The sequence below is a fragment of the Plectropomus leopardus genome, chromosome 3 (genome assembly GCF_008729295.1).
Source record: "Plectropomus leopardus isolate mb chromosome 3, YSFRI_Pleo_2.0, whole genome shotgun sequence".
Lineage (NCBI taxonomy): Eukaryota > Metazoa > Chordata > Actinopteri > Perciformes > Serranidae > Plectropomus > Plectropomus leopardus.
The window spans coordinates 33,505,142-33,523,533 of NC_056465.1; the positions used below are offsets into that span (position 1 = coordinate 33,505,142).

Sequence of the window (18,392 nt, forward strand, 5' to 3'; positions counted from 1 at the left end):
ATTGGCACAGAGATGCCAAATACTGTTTTTCCCTTTTCAGTGTATAAATTGCCAAAAGTCAAATACAAATTTAACTTTTGTTGGCTTCCTAAAATAACAAAAGTGCTTTTTTAGTCCACTAGAAACATTTTGCTACAGTGAGAATGATTGAAGTGAACTTTAACTTATTAAATAATACAGATGTTGGCAAAGTTTCATTTGTGGTTTCAAAAAAAGTAATAATCTTAATATATGTTATTCCAATCCTCATCATATCAAAAAACATTAAAAATTGCAATAATGTATTGTGACTGAAGTATCGTAAGGCCTCAGGTGATTCGCACCCATACTTACTGCGCACACTACTTATAATGTAGCAAGTGACGTGCATTTCTTTTTAGCTCTTTGGTTTTTAAATGTGTGTGTTTGTTTCATCAGATGTTTTATAATCAAGTGCGATTATAAAGATAATTGTCATGACACAGCAATAATAATAAACTACCTATAAATCGGTAATTGTAAACTGTTTTGATATAATTTAACACAAATTGCATTTTCAAGTAACCCCCCGAATTTAACTCAAGCTTGACCCAGAAGAATAGTTTCAATAAAAAAAGAGAGTTTAAAAAAACAATGAAGCAGAGTGTTATCTGAGCCGATGGAGGAACGGGGAAGTGTCGACTCTTCGTTGTTTGGAGAAGCAGGACTCCAGCCAGTCCTTCTGCACGGGGACAGCCTGCGTGTACTGACGCACCAGATCCTGGAGCTCCTGAGTCACACAAAGCACACAGTACATTTTTAATAAATAAATCATTTTGGGTTCGGGCATTTTTGGCAGCGTGCAAATTAATCAGTGAAGATACTGACAAGCGAGTGGACGCTGTTCTCCACCTCTGCGACGATGTGTGTGACCTCCGGACTCATGATCTCCTCCTCATCTCCATCATAAGTGCACTGCAGCTAAGGACATTTCTGACTACAAATCTTTATTTCACTGTAGTGAGATTTTTATGCTTTTGACATCAGGGTGTCTTCAGGTATCAGACACTTACATTTGATGCTTTAAGACCTTTTTCAAGATTATTTTTAACTATATTTAAGAGTCTTTTGGGGTTATTAGAGCATAGTAGTACATATGTAGTCCCATGCAGAGGCAGGATTGATGCAGGAATATGATTGTTGAGTGATTTAGGTTAAGCTACATTTAGCTGACAGGTAAGTGCATGAAAAAACGGCATTAGATACTGCGCTGGGATTAAAGTCGGGATGTGCATTATTAGGTGATTGGTTGGTTAAACATTGCTACCCCCACTAGCCTGCACCAGAAATACTAGTTGGTTAAACATGTTATTGAAATAATTAATATTTTAGTTAAAACATGCTTTACACAAAAATGTCATGTTGCCCTAGTCAAATGTTGCTTTATAAATGAACATCATTTTTTAACAATATAAATAGCGCAGATTAATGTGCAAAGTGTTACACATTTTGGCGGCGATTAAATTACGTTTTTGCTATTGAAAAATGGGATAAATGATATTAAATGGCTCATATAATATGTGCAATACTTTAGTATGTTTTATAGGTTAAATTTTGCTCAATTTTGACTTCTCTGATTTTTTTTTTTTGCTGTTAGACTAGTCTATGTTTAAACTTAAGTTTATGTGTCAGGGAAATTAGTCGTTTACAGATTTGTAACATCAGATACGCGGACCTTCATGCTGAAGCGTGGGGACTCACAAAACAAAAACAAATCAAGAGATGAAAAAATGGAATTAGGTGAAATGGTGGCCTCGAAAACACAATTAATGACTATTAAGGCCTCACATTTACAACACTGAACCTGTGTGTGGGATTTAGTGGCATCTAGCAGTGAGGATTAGGTGAAACTTCTCCACTTCCAGTTAGAACTGCTTTAGTATTAACTGTTTAGATGTTCATTATGTTGTATTATTATGTTTAATTTGTACTCTTGTATATTATTTGCATTCTTTGATCATTTTTACTATGTAAAGCGTCTTTGAGTTCTATAAATAAAATGTATTATTATTATTATTATTGTTTCCTCCTTTCCAAAACAAAGGGAACTCACCGATTTAAAACAGAAAATATGTAATGAGGCAATTTCACATGAAAAATTCAGTCTTTTTTCCCCAAAAATTCATTGCCCGTGGCCAACACAAAAACGTGACTGTCCCTATCTAGAGGCAGCTTCTGGTTTGTCCGTTTTCAAGTACTGCAGAAACATGGCGGGGCAACATGGATTTCTCAATTATTATCACATTTTTGCAAATTTGTCCCTCTAAATCCACCACACTGGACTTTTAAGACTTTTAAAGACTTTTTAAGGACCTACAGACATCCTGGACATATATCATGAATTATCTGACAACAATCATTTCAGTTCAAAAGCACAATGCTTCCGGTCTGAAGGATATGTGATGAGGTAGCGGGACAGCCTCTTCCTCTCTGATGCAGGCAGGTTGTAGAAAAACACACGGACCCCCCTCATGAAATCTGGGAGCTCTGTGGGGCCGCGGCTCTGAGGAGCAGCTGAAGGGCCGGGGGTTTCTGCCTCTGTCTCGTCTTCAGACAGCCTGTCGGAGTCGTGCGGCTGTGGTAAAAGGGAGGAAGTTGAGGATGAGGTCACAGGTGTGGGCGTCAGACCTGGAGCCGTTTTCTTTGCTGCTCTGTTGTGATAGTATCTGTCAGGTGAGTTAAGGGAAAATGACTCCAAAATTCAGAGATTCTCTGAAATATAACATTTTAGATTTTGAAAGATACATGAACGTGGGGATGCCTCTGGAGGCCAGGTGTTTCCTGATGAGCCTCTCTGTGCCGTACCAGTTGAAGCCTTTTGTGGAGTGGCCGATGCGAGGAAGATGTACGCTTGCTTTGTAGAGGAAAAAAAAAACAAAGGTAAGCATGACTAAGCATGAATATTTCACTGCTAAAAAGATTTTTTTTTTCATAAATATGGGCTGTCTGTGCAGTAGAAAGACACAGATACATTTAAAATTTGTGCTATTTGAACACAGAAAACAGAGAGAAAGGGGTGCTGTATTTGCTTTTGCTCAAGAAGTAGAAAACCTACAACTACCAGAATGCACTGCGCTGCCGCCAGACTAATATAGGCTCATGTGGGTGGGTGACAAAGTGCAAGGTTGTTCATTGAGCTAAAATGGTGAGCTAAAACATGCCTTCAAAAAATGGGTGAGAAATGAGCAACACAGTAGGAGAATCTTGGTTTCAATTTGAGTACTTTTACCTTTTGATCTCAGTATTTTTAGCCTATGTCATCCAACAATACAATATTATGGTCATGGACAAAGTTCATATTGACAATGCAATGAGGAAATGACCCAATAATTAACAAAAGTACCAAAAAATTCCTGAAAATTTGCAAAAAAAAAACACCATGTAATATTCAAGATTTCTGTACTTTGTATAAATGTAATAAAATCTGGTTTTGGCGTCTGCTTTAATTTTTTTTTATGTTTTTACATTTTTTATTTTTTTTAATTGTTGCTGTTTTTGTTTGGTTTGTCAACATATAAGATAAATTTGCAGAAGAAAGTCGCCAAAGACTGTTTTATTTATAAGTAATATCTGCTATGATTAAAAACCCAAATAAAGACACTGTTAAAAAAACAACAAAAACATGTAACTGACCTGGGAAAAAGTGCTTTCTTAAAAATAATTTTAAATATTTAATTATGTTAATTAGAAATATAGTTTTCTTGGCATTTTCCCTAGCTTTTTAAAAATATTTTAAATAAAAATATTTTAAAAGCTTGTCTGAGCTGTAAACTGAGAGACGAGCAGGGAGATTTTGGCGCTGGTGAGATGAAGGGAAATTTACCACAGTTCATTTACATATACTACACAAAGCAAGTTACAAATCTTTAAATTATCTCCTGAACTGCTGCCTCCTGCATTTCCTGTGTTTAATGCTCTGCTAGAGCTGAACTGCAGTAGCACAAAATTTTTGCTTTAAGTGTTCACCTATTGTGTCAAGTAACCTGAAAGAAAATTGAAGTCTTCTCATGCATTGTTCTCCAGTTAATTGTGGTTGTGAGACTTTTCCTGAGGACACAACGTGACGCTAAGATGTTCTGCAAATCTTGTCAGTCAAGTCTAACAACTCTCATACCCCTCCTTTCTGTCTGTCCTCACAGAGACTTAATTATCAGCATGAATGTGTTATTGGCAAGAAACAAATGTCAGCAGACAAGATGACATGACTAAAAATATCTTGATTTTACAGACGACATGAAAAAGATTTTGTACTTTTTGTTTAACCCTTAGGGACTGATTGGCGCATTTTACGTGCCTTTCATTCTTCATTTTTTCATAATTGTTGTTGTTTGTTCATGCATGATTGTGTCTTTTTGTTTAATGTGGCAATTTCCAGCTCAGCTCCTACAATAAAATACACCGTGGAAACAAAATAGTTACATTCAGACTGTTAAGTGCAAAAAATGTGCCATTGAAACCCATTCAAACTGCAATCCCACAGTCATCAAAGCGTAAAAACATGCTTTGTATTATTTCTGGGTGTCAGTCTGGACTTTTTCCTTGGAAATAGTCATTTTATACTATTTTCCACATGATCACATCTTTTTTTTTTGCCATATTTGGCATATGGAGAAAATACATGCTTTTTCTACAAGGTGCACTTTCACAAGTAATGTTGCTGCCAATTATTGACATATCCCAGGCTGTGAAGATCAAAAATAAAATAAATCAACTGCATGTACTATACTGAAAATCATTTATTTTGCTTTTTTTTCATCTAAAAACATACAGCACCATGAAAAAAAAAGCATTTAAAGGGTTAAAATTCTCAAAAAATTATGAAAATTCTATAATTATGATTTGGACTGATATTAGTCAAAAATTAATTCAATGAAAGGAGAAAATAATATTAATGTATAATATTTTTTAAAGCTTGATTTTGAAAAGTGCATTTTGTTTGCAGAGAGATACGAGTGTGTGCAGTATTCAAGCAGGCGCTAAGGGTTAATAACGTTAATATTGTGTACTTGTCTGTACCCTTGTGTCTTTTAGCTGCTGCGTAGATCTTCTTCAGACCTTCATCCAGAGCCGTCAGAAGGATCCCGGACAGGTTGTTCGCTCTGTCTCGTTGCTGTGCGACAATCAGGGCCAGCTGAGGTAACAGGAAGAAGATCAAAACAGCAATATTTTATCACCGCCACTGTTTTATCTGCTGCAGCTCTGCATATCTTCACATTTCTGTAACCACACCTAAACCCAAACCCAGTGTATCACACTGTTGATCACTACTACTGCAAAGACCCAAGCATGCATTTCCAGTTAGCTTTGAGTTTTCCTGTGCAGAGTTCAATTTTAACAGAACCTACCTGATCCTGGCCGTCTAATCTGGACTGTTTGTCATCGATGGGGAAGAGCAGCACATTTCCAAGGTCCAAATCTGAAACATGTTTACACTTAAAATCTGTCATGTATTTTCATTTATGTCAATCAGACATTACAGATGAAGATGTGCAAAGGGAAAACTCTACGTCTTTCATGTAATCGATTGGAGCAACAAATTCCTCAGCTCGAGTTCGAAGCTGAAAAACTTCAGTTCTCCCTCCATCAAGAGCCGTCATTTGACTTGAAAGTGACAAATTTGGAGGCAGGAAGAATAACTGGCTAGATTTCACGTCTGGGCAGTCGGAAGGCGTACTCTAACGCTGCTCAAAAACAGAACTTTTTGTTTGATTCCTATGTTTCCAGAATTGAAAACTGCATCTCAAAACATGAGTGAAGAGGATGTTATGGACAGTGACATTTTGTCAGTGTTTTGGCTGACTCGGATATTCGAGCTAGAGTATACCTCGCAGCCAAAGGACGCGTCTGGTGGGGATGAGCCAGAGCCTGAGCTGCTGAGAGCAAACACACACTGATGGTGCCTTTGCTCAAATTACCATCTGATGCCAACAGAAACAATCATTCTGCTGCGATAACTTTCGGCATGGGAAGCTGCTGACGACACCAACCACGAGATTTTGCTCACAATTTTCTTATTTATAGCGTAAATTAAGCTACTTTTTAATCCTTCCTTGTGGTAACTTTATTTTGTGTTTATTATTGTTGCTTTGGAGTTGTATATTTTGGTTTTGTATTTTTGCTCCATGTTGTCTGTAACTTTTGTTGCTGCCTGTCTTGGTCAGGACAAAAGAGATTTTTTATCTCGAGGTTTTTCTGGTGAGATAAAGGTTAAATTAGAATATATATATATTAGAAATTACAGTGCGAACTAAGCAGGTCAGATCAGGCTCAGGCAAATAACTGACATAAATCCATCCATCCACTGTCGTCTGCTTATCCGGGGCAGCAGGCTGAGCAAAGGCCTCCAGATGTCCCTCTCCCCCAGCAACACTTTCCAGCTCCTCCTGTGGGACCCCGAGGCATCCCCAGGCCAGATGAGATATGTAATCCCTCCGGTATATTCTGTTGGATGTGCCCAAAACACGTCTAGCGTGAGGCGCCGAGGAGGCTTTCTGATCAGATGCCTGAACCACCTCAGCTGGGCCATTTCGGCACAAAGGAGGAGCGGCTCTCCTCCGGATGTTTCAGCTCCTCACTCGATCTCCAAGGCTGAGCGCAGCCATCTTCCAGAGGAAACTTATTTCAGTTGCTCGTATCCGCGATCTCATTCTTTTGGTGACTACCCAGAGCTCATGACATAAATGGTGACCAATTTTCCCTTAAATGGCACAAATCTTCCTTTTCTTTGTAATCATGGTTAATCTCACCTTTCATCTTGCCAGCCAACTCATATGTCTTCCGTGGTTCATCTGATCTCACCTCCAGAGCTGTAAACAAGCCTCCCCGTCCCCACCGGCCTGAGTCATCTACACACAAATCCATACTTTAATCAAAAACAAGACAAACTGGAGACATCAGTTTATCACGATAACTGACATGTTGCTATGGTAACGATAAGGTTATAAAGGTTTCATACCGACACAGTGGACGATGATAGCATCTCCCTGAGCGGTGTGAGGGTGAGTAACATCCCCCAGGACGTAGTTGATGGCCATGCTGTCAGAGTCTGTGGAGCAAACGCTGCTGTCGTCCTCCTCTTCGTCGTCTTCTTCGCTGTCCACAGACGGCAGGCAACGTGATCTGTAGCCGCACGACTCCCACCACGCCATTCTGCAGGATAAGAAAACAGCTTAGCCTGCGTCTAATTCGTGAAGTCACTAAGAAGATGAAAAATTACTTAATTGACAAATATTTACTTTTTCTTATATTTCTGCTCTTGTTGCTTCTTCTTCGCCTCCTCCTGAATTTTGGCTCTCTTGGCTGCAGCCTCCTCACGCCTCTGGCGCCGCAGCTCCAGTTCAGCCTCGGTGAGAGGTTTCCTCTTCCTCGTGGGAATCCCAAGAGTGACTGACAGTGAAACCTGGGAACGTGCAGTAAAAAAAGAAAAAATCACACAATGTTGACTTTATTATTTTATAGCACCTTTAACCCTTTAACCGTCACATTTTACACGCTTTACGTTCTTCTTTTTTTTTTTTTTTTACAATTTTGGCAGTGTTCATACATATGGCATACATATATGCAAGGTTGTGTATTTTTGTTTAATTTTGAAATTTCCAGATCTGCTTCTACAATAAGTCTTAAATATTTTGTGTAAACAAAATTGTTACATTTATACTGTTAAGTGCAAAAAAATGCCCCAATGAAACCCATTCAAACCGCAATTTTTGATCCCACAGCCATGAAAGCATAAAAACATGCTTTGGATTATTTCTGGGTGTCATTCTGGGCTTTTGTCTTGGAATTTGTAATTTTTACTATTTTCCACCTGATGATGTTGTCGATGACGTTTGTGTGTTATTTTTACTTCATATAAAAACAGTGGTATCATGACAAAAACCTGCCATTTAAAGGGTTAAAAATTCTGAAAATCACTGAATATTTGATATTTATGATTAGGACTAATTGGATGGTTAAAAAAAATAAACTGAGAAATGAAATTAGAAAATCATATTAATGTATAATAGTTATATAGCCTGATTTTGAGAGGCCCACATTGTGTGCAGAGCGGTATGAGTGTGAGTATTTGACACTGCACAAAAAATAATAATGTATAAAAATAAATGCATTGACATATTTTGGCTGTGATAATAAAAAAATCTAATTAGCATGTAGTATATTTAAAATCATCATACAGCCCCACTCCAAAAGATCCAAATTATTCCTTTTAAACACGTTGCCATCAGCTGTGACTGACGGAGACAGAACTTACTCCAGCTTTGTGTCTCAGAGCTCGTCCCTCTCCTGCAGCTCTCTGAAACTCGGCCAGCTGCTCCTCCAACAAACGGTCAAAGCTCATCTGGTCTTCGGAGCTCGGGTCTTTACTGTAGTCTTTCCCCTCAAAGTAGTACATGTGGTCTGAGGGACAGGAGAGCATGATGGTGATGATTAGCCTTTACCGTAGTTACTGAACGAGAGTAAAACAGGCAATCCTGTTCAAAACAGCATAGCATGATAGTGAGGGCAGCAGCCATTTTCACATGTACCATTGCCACTGCAACCTTTGCAGCTGGCTAACGTTCACGTATTGCAGCACGTCGTGAACTCACGGAGGTGAGGTACTGCAGTAACATACAAATGAGCAGTGGAGTCGTCATTTTCTAAATTAGCACTCTGTTACTTTTAAAGTATCACCCTACCTGTTATTTTCCTCCTTTTCTTTTGTTGCCATTAATTTCATGTTTTTGAAACACAATGTTTCGTAGGTGCCTCTGAAGTGACGGCTGCTGCTCAGCGGACAGCAAAGAGAGACAGCAGGGATAAACAGCGTGTCGATCAGCATCAGCGCATTATCAGTGTTTCCCAGAAATGATAACTATTGATGGTTGTAGCTGAGGACAGGGGGGTTTATCCTGTGTGTACACGTGCTACTTTTTTCATCATTTTGTATCAGGTCTCTAAACTAGGACATTTTTGCGGCTCTGTGAGTGCAGCTTTTTTTCCTCAGCAGCAGTTTGTGGTGGATGACTGATCTGTCAATGATAGAGATGATAGTCCACGATTTCACAGAGGAATTGTGGATTCATAACTTCCATGTGATACGCTCAACTTTTGAACAGTTATGCGATGCGATAACACCCCGTAGTGCCCGCTGCATCATGCCCGAGGGAACCAGTTCCTACCGACACACACAAAGCCATAACATCATGTGACTTATGAAAGCGATAAAAGCATTTCCATCACAGCTTTGCTAAATATGGCTTTTTCTAATCACCTGAAATACCCCTTATGCATGTGTAAAACCACCTCATGCATGTGTAAAAATGTTTTTGAAGCAAATGGGAATTTTTTCGAAATTGACACGTATTGATTAGGCATATTTTATATTCGTGATTTCAGTTTGAACAATTTAAGGGTTAATGGAAACCTGCCAAGAGAAACACTTTTTTTTCCTGTTTAATAAGAGAAAAAGATGTAAAAACAGACCAAAAAAAGATCTGAAACTTGATATCTGTTGTCACCACAACAACTAATAACAATCTGTTATTTTCTTTTTTTTTTGTACTAGTCAACTGACCACTGCAAACAGTTCAAGGTTTCTATGATTACTACTTATAACTTTTAAAAATAAATATGAACCCACTTGACCCACCCATCTGTGGTGCATTTTCATGCATGGCTAAGTCTGCACGGTGAGAACCAAAAGTAAAAGTGAGATGTTTCCACGCCAGAACAATCTGTTTAACAACAGAGCGCGCAGCCGTGTTCTCACCAAACCGTGAGATAAAAGTCACGTGTTTGACCTCAAACCAGCTTAAATACTCTGAATATTCAGCACACAAAAAACAGAGATTTCAAAGATAAAACGTACTCTGGCCGTCAGATTCAAGGCCGCTCTCTTCCTCCTCCTCCTCTTCCATCTCTTCTCGGAGCGATGTGAAGTCTTCATCCACCCACTGACCATCGTGTGTCGGACCGAGGATCTTCTCCAGTTTCACATCCTGTACAGAGCTCTCCTCTGATGACAGAAGCTTATCAACCCCAAACTTCAAGATCTCACTGAGCTGTGGGGGACAGGAAACATGAGTGGTGATGAGAACTGGTGGAAACAGAAAAACATAAAAGTGGACACAAACACTGAAACTGGGGGCTGCAGGATTCGAGGAACATAGATAATGGTTGTTTTGGGTTTTTCTGTGAGATATCAAAGTTCACAGACCTGCAGTCCTGCAGCAGCGGACTGAGCCTGGTCCAGCAGAGAGAAGCGTCCTTCTTCAATAACAGTGTTGGTGAGGTGCAACTTAGATACGGCACGAGCGTACATTATTTCCTCCACAGTGTCTCTTGCCAAAAGGCGGATCACTTTTACAGGCCTGTAATGAGTCACAGGCAATTTAAGGTAGTTTTGTATATAAATATACAAACACATATACTTCACATTCAAGCTCATGCCAAAAAGCTCACACAACAATAATAAAGTCTTTCGCCAACAAATAAAGCTATATGTATTTCAAAGTATGCTGGAGTTTTGGTGTCTGTAGAGTTCTCAAAGGGCCAAAAAGTCATAAACCAAACTGACCCATGTTTGATAGCTATTTTTTTTAATTGAATAATTCGGGCCTTGATAATCGTGTAGTGAACATCTGATATCGTGACAGTCCTGAGCTGGGGGACCCACAGTTTTAGTCGAAAGTACAGAGTATGGATCAAGATTCATTAAGCAGGGTATTTCTGTGAAGTCTTAAAGGGGAACTCCAAAAATTCAGAAGATCAAAGTTAGTTTAAAGGTCTAGTGAGCATCTCTACATATGTGAAACAAGCTGTATAGAGACTTTTGTGACTCCCGTGTGAAGTCTGATAAATGTCAACTCAGTGATGTTAATTTTGACAACATATGTTACTTATATTAATAACGAAATTGGGGGAAGACTGGAGTTGGAAATAAATGAGCTCGCCAGACCTCTTTAGCCCGCTCCTCATCTCTGCTTCAGGTTAGCCACCTGAGACTACATGAGCTGCCATTAGCATAGCATACCTGAATTTCTGAATCTGAATTGCAAGCGTCAGAGCTGCATTGTGGGTAATGTGGGCTGAGAGATCAACCACCATACAACAGAGAGAGTAAATAATTGTTGTTTACATGTTATGCTATTGTTATTATTGAGAGAGTGCTGCCAACGTGTATGTTATAAGTCACGCTGTTGTGTTAAACATCACAGTCGTCACGCTTCTTTTGCTTCTGTGATGCCAGCATGCTGTCTTTAATCACACTCTGGAGCGTCATGATGCTGCTGTTGTTTGGTTCTGTGTAACAATCAAAAGGCCGCGGAAATAAAGGGACTCTATAGTGCAATCTTCGGTAAAAAGGGCAAGCGAAAAATGCACCTTTAACAAATACTACAGCGACTCAAAGTGGTATATTATAATGTAGTCTGCTTTAAGTAATCTGTAATTATCATCACCTGTTCTGACCAATCCGATGGCAGCGAGCAGCAGCCTGCAGGTCATTCTGGGGGTTGAAGTCGCTGTCCATAAAAATGACCGTGTCAGCAGCTGTGAGGTTCAGACCCACTCCACCTGACACACAAAGCACACAACATATGAAAAAAGTGCACGCTTATTACTTATACATTTATTTACTCATGGAGCTTCAAAAAATATACACAAAATGTGACCATCTGTGACAGGAAATTTGGTTTCTCTGCTGACTTTCACAAAGCGGTGAGAGAAGTCGCTGGCCTTATTTACATCGCAGTGTGTCATCCTGCCGCAGCTCATATCTCTGTGTGATCAGCCCCCTTTCCTCTCTCAGCGAGTTCTATGAAACCGACTGTAGGTTTACACGAGCAGCTCAGTCAATGTTGACTTATGATACAAAATTACTCTGTTATCAAATCTGCCGCGATGTTGTCGAGAAGATGAAATTCATCACTTGCAGCACCTTTGACGAACATATTAACTATAGTTAGCACAGAAACTCTGAGCTGCAAATATGTAAAACTGTCTCATCAGCAGCTCCGAGCAATTTATGTAACAAAAGCGGCTGCAAAATTAAATAGTTTAATATGTTTGTGATACACACAACAACCGACCATAATTAAAGTGAAAAAAAAAACCCTCTGAAATATAACTCAACAATAGTCCAAATAATAAAAAAAACGTAAATCCTGCTTCTAATATTCTGTATCCTTGATATATTAAAAACCACAATATGAAGATTATTGATGCCTGACAATGTTCAAGTTACTCCTACACGTAAAAAGGAAACATTTTGCTTTCCTGTTCTCGGTTTGGGGTTTCAGTCACCTGCTTTAGTGCTGAGGAGAAAGACAAAGATGTCTTTGTTGCTGAAGTTCTTCACTGCTAGATTTCTTTCCTCCCCTCGGACGGACCCATCCAGACGTTCATAGCTGTAATCTGAACAGAGAAGCTCAGTTTCGAAATTACTTGTGAATGAAAATAAAAAATATATTGTTGATTTTTTGCAGTTAGCAAGGAGATTAAAAATAGCGTAGACGGTTGCCCCTGTGAGTTTAGAAACATAATTAAAATGAGGTAAAGTTACTGAAACATCAGACAGATCTTTACCTCTGTACTCCATGTAATCCTGAAGTATGTCCAGCATCCTCGTCATCTGAGAGAACAGCAGGACCCGATGGCCCCTTCACCCGCCAACATGAAAAGAGAAATTAAGTGAGACTCTGACAATCAACTGCTTTGTTATCAGTACACTCCACATTCTCTACTTTTCAATAGTTTTACTATATTTAAATTATTGTGCTGAGGTTTGGGGCAGTAATTACAAAAGTTTCACTTTTCATTTTTAATGTCAGATATCTGGATCAAACTAACTCAATATTCTTACAGTCAAAACTATTAAAATTCATAGATCTTGTGGAACTTCAAACTGCACTAAATTAATGTTTAAGGCTAAAAATTACCTAAAATGTTCCAAAATTGTTCAGTAATTGAAAGGGCGGTTACAAAACGTAATTTAATGTGGAGCTAAAACAATGTCCAAACATAAATCAGTTTAAAATAAAGTATAAAAACATGATTTTCACAAGTCACAGGGATCAAAAGGAGGTTTGACAATCACAAGCTGTTTACATGGGTTACTGTTTATTTATTTGACTATTTTATTTTTTCCTAGTTTCTCTTCTTTTTTGTAAAAAATAATGAAAAACAGTAAATATTTCATTATTTGAGCATAGGTTTAAATTAATAAGGAAGCTGGTTAATTAAATTCAATGACTTATGGAGAAGGGATGACATCTATCTGCATTTGTATAATAATTTCTCTATTTCCTTTTTTACATGTTAAAAAAAAATCAAACCAGAAGTACTTTGTACCAGTATCTAGTTCATGTGGTGTGACAGTCAGACTGAGATAAAATGCCACCAGGTGGAGCCCAACACCAAACAGACAGACTAACCCTCTGTGAAGAAAAGTCAGTATGCTGTCCAAAAGGCAAAGTTTCCCACTGGCTTCAACGAGATGCTCCCCCATCTCAAAAGGCTCTGGCTCCACTCCTACGCAAGAAACCGGAGGAAACTTTAAAGTTTCATATATAATTCCCCTAAGATCTCGCTTGTTTCATCATTCATCTCACCATCAAACAGGTACGGGTGGTCAACACACTTTCTCAGGTTCATCAAGATGTTCAGCAGCCGGTTCTTGTTGCCCTGCTCGTTTCCAAAAACCTCTGAAAACAGAGATTCATGTCCTCAAAAACAGAATTCTAATGGTGCACATTAGTAGCGTTAAACTGATAAACTGTCCAGGATATATTAGCCATTATTATCTTATTGTAGATTAGCATATCAGGTTTGTGTGTTTTGTTGATAAGAAACATAAAAAAATGCCGTACAGAAATGGCAAACTAGGTTTGGAGATAAAACAGCATGAAAATTTAATTTCTCCATTATGGTGATAAATGACAGGAGTCTCACCCAGATCCTTCATCAGAATGGCTTTGTAGTATTTTTTCTGCAGAGCCGACATGCCGTGGTACACCACCAGCTCCGTCTTCTTCGGCAGATCGACAGCCACCTCTGACTTGACTCGACGGAGCAGGAAGGGCTCCAGGACGCTCTGCAGCTCAGCAGCTGGAAACAAAAAGCACAGTGTGAGGGATGCAGTAAGCCGGTGTTGATTTAATGAGCAATTACCCGGGTTATTTGTGCAAGTTTTCCCTGAACAGAACTTTTCAACAACAAGTAACGTACATCAAACACATCCCAGTTAATGTAACTATTTATTTGCCAGTTGATGAGTGAAAGAAGGGTAGAAACAGGTACAGAAGAAATGCTGCTTTGAGTCATGTTTTTATAAATAAATTAAAATTCATTTTATGTTTCTTTTATTAAACATAAACCCCTTTTTTATTTTATTAAATTTGGTGTAATTATCTGTTGTATTTTTGAAAAAAAAAAGAACATCCTTATTTTTTATTGACTTATTTGTTAAACTGTTTCACTTTTTTTTTAAAGATTTTTTTTGGCATTTTTGCCTTTATTAGATAGGACAGAGTGGTAGCGTGAAAGGGGGAGAGAGAGGGGACACTGCCTTCATATATGGGGCACCTGCTTTATCCACTAAGCCACCGGATGCCCTAAACTGTTTCACTTTTAAAATACATTTCTTTATCTTTAATATCAGCTCTTTTAATCTTATTTTTCACCATTTTTAATTGCTTTTCAATACACTGTATCAGCAATTTTTTAAAAAAAAAAACAACACCATATTCCACACTGCAAAAAAAGAGAGAAATATAATAAATAAAAAATAAAACGTAAAAAATCAAATAAAAATGTTTTTTTTTAAATAATTAAAATTAAGTACTGTTAATAAAGTAAATTAGGTTAACTACTTACAAAGTTATATTTTGCATAGATTTAAGAGACAATAAATACATTTCAACTAAGCATGTGCAAGGCTGCCATGATTTAAGAATCTGACATTAGACCCATGAAGAGCAAATCTCATATTCTCTAAAACTTAAGACTCTTAAAGTATTCTCAATCCAACGTTTAAAGTATATTATCTATTTTATATCTGTGAATAAAAACAAATATAATTTTAGAATTATTTCATCATGTTGACGATGGTGATACTTCATCTCATGATGATCATGTGACGTGATTTTAGGCTCAGAGACAATAACACAAATGATATCCTTTCATACCAAGAGCAGGTTGACTTTTCACATCGGAGTAAGATTTGGCGAAACTGTCCGACTCATCAGCTGTGAAGATGTTGGGCTGAATGAAGCTCAGCAGGGAGTGGAGCTCCTGCAGGTTGTTCTGGATGGGCGTCCCCGTCAGCAGGACTCTGAAACCAACTGAGAACTACACAGAGAAAAGCACAGGGGAAAGTTAGAGCTAAGAGAGGGAAAGACAGACAAAAGAGCGACTTGACAGCTCAAACCATGTGCAGCTTTGCACCTGCGTCAAGACTTTGTGCAAAAGTGAGTTCTGGTTCTTCAGTCGGTGAGCTTCGTCCACCACGAGCACCCTCCACTTCCACCTGAGGAGCAGAGTGAGGAAGAACTGATTACATCGAAACAAGATGAGTGCATGAGAACTGACCTATAGCTATTTAACATAAGTCCTTATGGTGAGATTTATTTCTAACAAGTAAACTACTTTTAATATCTATGATGCAAATGCATAAAGTCTACTTTTAAACACACACAAAAGCACCAAATGTCTAATGCACAAATTACACATTAGACAGCTGCTGTGTGTAAATATAGGCATTAATTCATTCAAATGCCAATGCATTACTTGGTTCAATAAATAAGTTCTTTGCTGGTAATGTCCCTTAAAGTGACAGTTGGTAACTAGATAAGACAAATAATCTGTGAAAAAAATATTACACCTCTACCTGCTCTATTGCCTTGTAGCTGTTGATGAACTGTGGTCAAACTGGACTGTGTATGATCAAATATGAATTGATTTTCTGTTTGTTTTGTGTTTTTTATTAAAGTTTAACACATTTAATAACAAATCAGACAATTTTGAAACTGTTTCACTCTCAAAAAACAATATTTTATCTTTAATATAATCTCTTTTAGTCTTATTTTTTAACCAGTTTAATTGGTTTTCAAAACATTGCATCAGCATTGAAATAATCAATACATCCCTCTAAGTGAAAAGGGAGCAAAATATAACACATCAAAAATTAAACATATCAATTTAGCTTTTTCATATTTGCTGGAACTATTTTAGTTTCTTTTATTAAATGTAAACACTTTTTTCCTGTTAAGTTTTTAGAAACTTTTTGGTGTACTGTTAGCTGTAAATTGAAAAAGTTAATCATTCTGGTGGGAGGTGCTTGATATACCCATTTATCTGTATCCGACACGGCTGTCAAACTTTCTCATTTGGTAAAACAAACAAACCTCATTCTTGCTATGTTTTGCCAAAAGATCAAATCAGAGTTTCTGATAAGACACTCACTGTTTTAAGAACGAAGTATCTTTGAGACAAAGCTGTAAAGAAAAGATTAAAAAACATGTCACAGATGGAACTTAAAAAACATTATTTGTTCTTGTAATATAGCCACAGAGCAGATGTATCATGTTCAAGCTGTATTTGATTTTTGTGATATATTTGAAAAAAAAAGCTTCAGACCTCATATGTAGTGAGCAGAACATGAAATTCCTGTGTGTCTGTTTCCATCTGCAGCTCAGCGCGTCTCTCTTTGTCTCCTTTGTAACACACAACAGTCAGAGACGGGGCGAAGCTGTGACCAAGTAAAACACAACTTTAAAAGTTTTCTAACAAGTAGTTTACATTCTATAATGGACAATGTTATAGGTAAAATATTGTTTTAAATATAAATTTTTGGTTGCAGATGAATTAATAAATGTGACTGTACCATTCCAGCTCCTTTCTCCAGTTTTCCATGACAGACAGCGGGCTCAGCACCAAAAACGGACCTTTCTTCCCCAGAGCCCCTGACATGTAAACCAGCAGAGAGATCGTCTGAAGACACAAATCATGATAATTAACTCTTGTCGCACGAATAAATGACATAAAATCAACAGTCTTGACACTTTTTTTGAAGCAGTCAACAGCTCCTATATCATTATTGTAGTAATGGGAAAAAGGCTGTAATAAATAATTGATTACTTGATCAACAGAAAATTACTCTGATCATCATATAATCACTTTGGTATTTTTTAAAGAAAAAAAGCCAAACATTTGCTAGTTTCAATTGTTTTATTAACTGTGGGGTTTCTAGCAACTGCTTTGCTTTTTTTTGTAAACTGTGTTTTTAAAGATGCTATATAAATAAAGCTATTATTGTTATCATTATCATTTTTATTATTATTATTACCGTCCTGGATTTGATGCCACTCTCTAATAAGTCACCTTTTTATAAAGTGTTACATATTTAATTTTTTTAACAATTTATGAAGTTAACCCTTTGAATTGTAAGAATTTCGGTTATAGTTCTTGTAAATAAATAAATAAAGAAGGGAGAAGGAAATGAGCAACTTAGACAAGCCATGCCCAAAAAATCAGCAAGAAATTAGGAAAAAGTCACAAAACAAATTACCTGAAAATAAACAACAAAAAATGAATAATAAAAAGAAATGGACTCAGAAAAAATGAAAAAGTATATGTACACATTTTTTATTCTGTAACACACTTTTTAATATATTATTATAGTAACTATGAACACAATTTTCTATTTTTCCCTCTATTTTTCCCCTTTTGAAAACTAATTTTTTGTTACTATATACTTTTTTTTTCTTTAGCAATTTGTGGGACATTATCATTAATATTATTTACATATTTCCCACCTGACAGGTTTTCCCCAAGCCCATCTCGTCTCCTAAAATGCATCCCTGCTGGCTCCTCAGGCACTGAGCTAACCACTGCACACCGTCCAGCTGGTAGGGTCTCAGCTGGATCCCTGAGAGGACACAGAGCAACATGAAACTCCTAATGGAAATAAAAGTAGGTTAAAAAGGAGAAACGCCTGAATCATAAGCCTAAAAGCACAAAACAAGACTGTCAAAGTAGTTTAAACGCAGCCGGTAGCTAGCTAGCGTTAGCTTGCTAAAATGAATGAGCACGATAGTGACTTCGCGGTAAGTTCACGAGCCTCCGCACCTCTTAAACCCCACTTCTGTAGGTCGCTCTGAGACACGGAATCCGTCTTCTTTTTCTCCGCCACGCTGTTTTTTATTTTTGACAAAATGTCTGTCATGTTTGCAAACCGACGGAGTTAGCACAGACACTCAACTTTCCCCGGACATGTACGGACAAGTGAGTCCCGCTCCGTGTTGTTGTGGTCTGAAGTCCGGCTGCACTTCCTGCTTCCGAGTCACGCGAGACTACGACAAAAGCACGCGATAGGCGGAGCCGCGCGCGTTTAG

At 37.8% G+C, this 18,392-nt stretch overlaps 1 protein-coding gene across 2 annotated transcripts; it reads right to left on the reverse strand.

Annotated features, from left to right (window-relative positions):
- Window positions 1-341: 341 nt before the first annotated feature.
- chd1l (chromodomain helicase DNA binding protein 1-like) lies at window positions 342-18,314 on the reverse strand. Of its 2 annotated transcripts, none has more exons than XM_042484052.1 (25): window positions 18,127-18,314; window positions 17,814-17,926; window positions 16,883-16,989; window positions 16,636-16,747; window positions 16,462-16,493; window positions 15,445-15,526; window positions 15,186-15,348; window positions 13,951-14,106; window positions 13,611-13,703; window positions 13,434-13,530; window positions 12,586-12,659; window positions 12,304-12,414; window positions 11,460-11,574; window positions 10,217-10,370; window positions 9,869-10,061; window positions 8,270-8,415; window positions 7,254-7,417; window positions 6,974-7,167; window positions 6,765-6,863; window positions 5,364-5,434; window positions 5,035-5,149; window positions 2,764-2,872; window positions 2,418-2,684; window positions 847-928; window positions 342-748 (listed from the first exon to the last, which is right to left on the reverse strand). In XM_042484052.1, exons 1-25 carry the CDS (start codon window positions 18,221-18,223, stop codon window positions 626-628), a joined length of 3,069 nt encoding a protein of 1,022 aa, XP_042339986.1. In that variant the 5' UTR covers window positions 18,224-18,314; the 3' UTR covers window positions 342-625. The 2 variants fall into 2 exon arrangements, with proteins under 2 accessions (XP_042339986.1, XP_042339987.1); XM_042484053.1 differs by having other exon boundaries at window positions 17,814-17,955; window positions 18,127-18,163.
- Between the last annotated feature and the right edge of the window lie 78 nt (window positions 18,315-18,392).

Bases quoted from the DNA above. Each gene is read 5' to 3' on its own strand.
- chd1l (XM_042484052.1), bottom strand. From the start codon at position 18,223: ATGACAGACATTTTGTCAAAAATAAAAAACAGCGTGGCGGAGAAAAAG. The intron at 14,107-15,185 runs GTATGAAAGGAT...TTTTGTTTCCAG, and splicing joins GAAAAGTCAACCTGCTCTTG to CTGCTGAGCTGCAGAGCGTC. The intron at 12,415-12,585 runs GTAAAGATCTGT...TTCTCTGTTCAG, and splicing joins GGATTACATGGAGTACAGAG to ATTACAGCTATGAACGTCTG.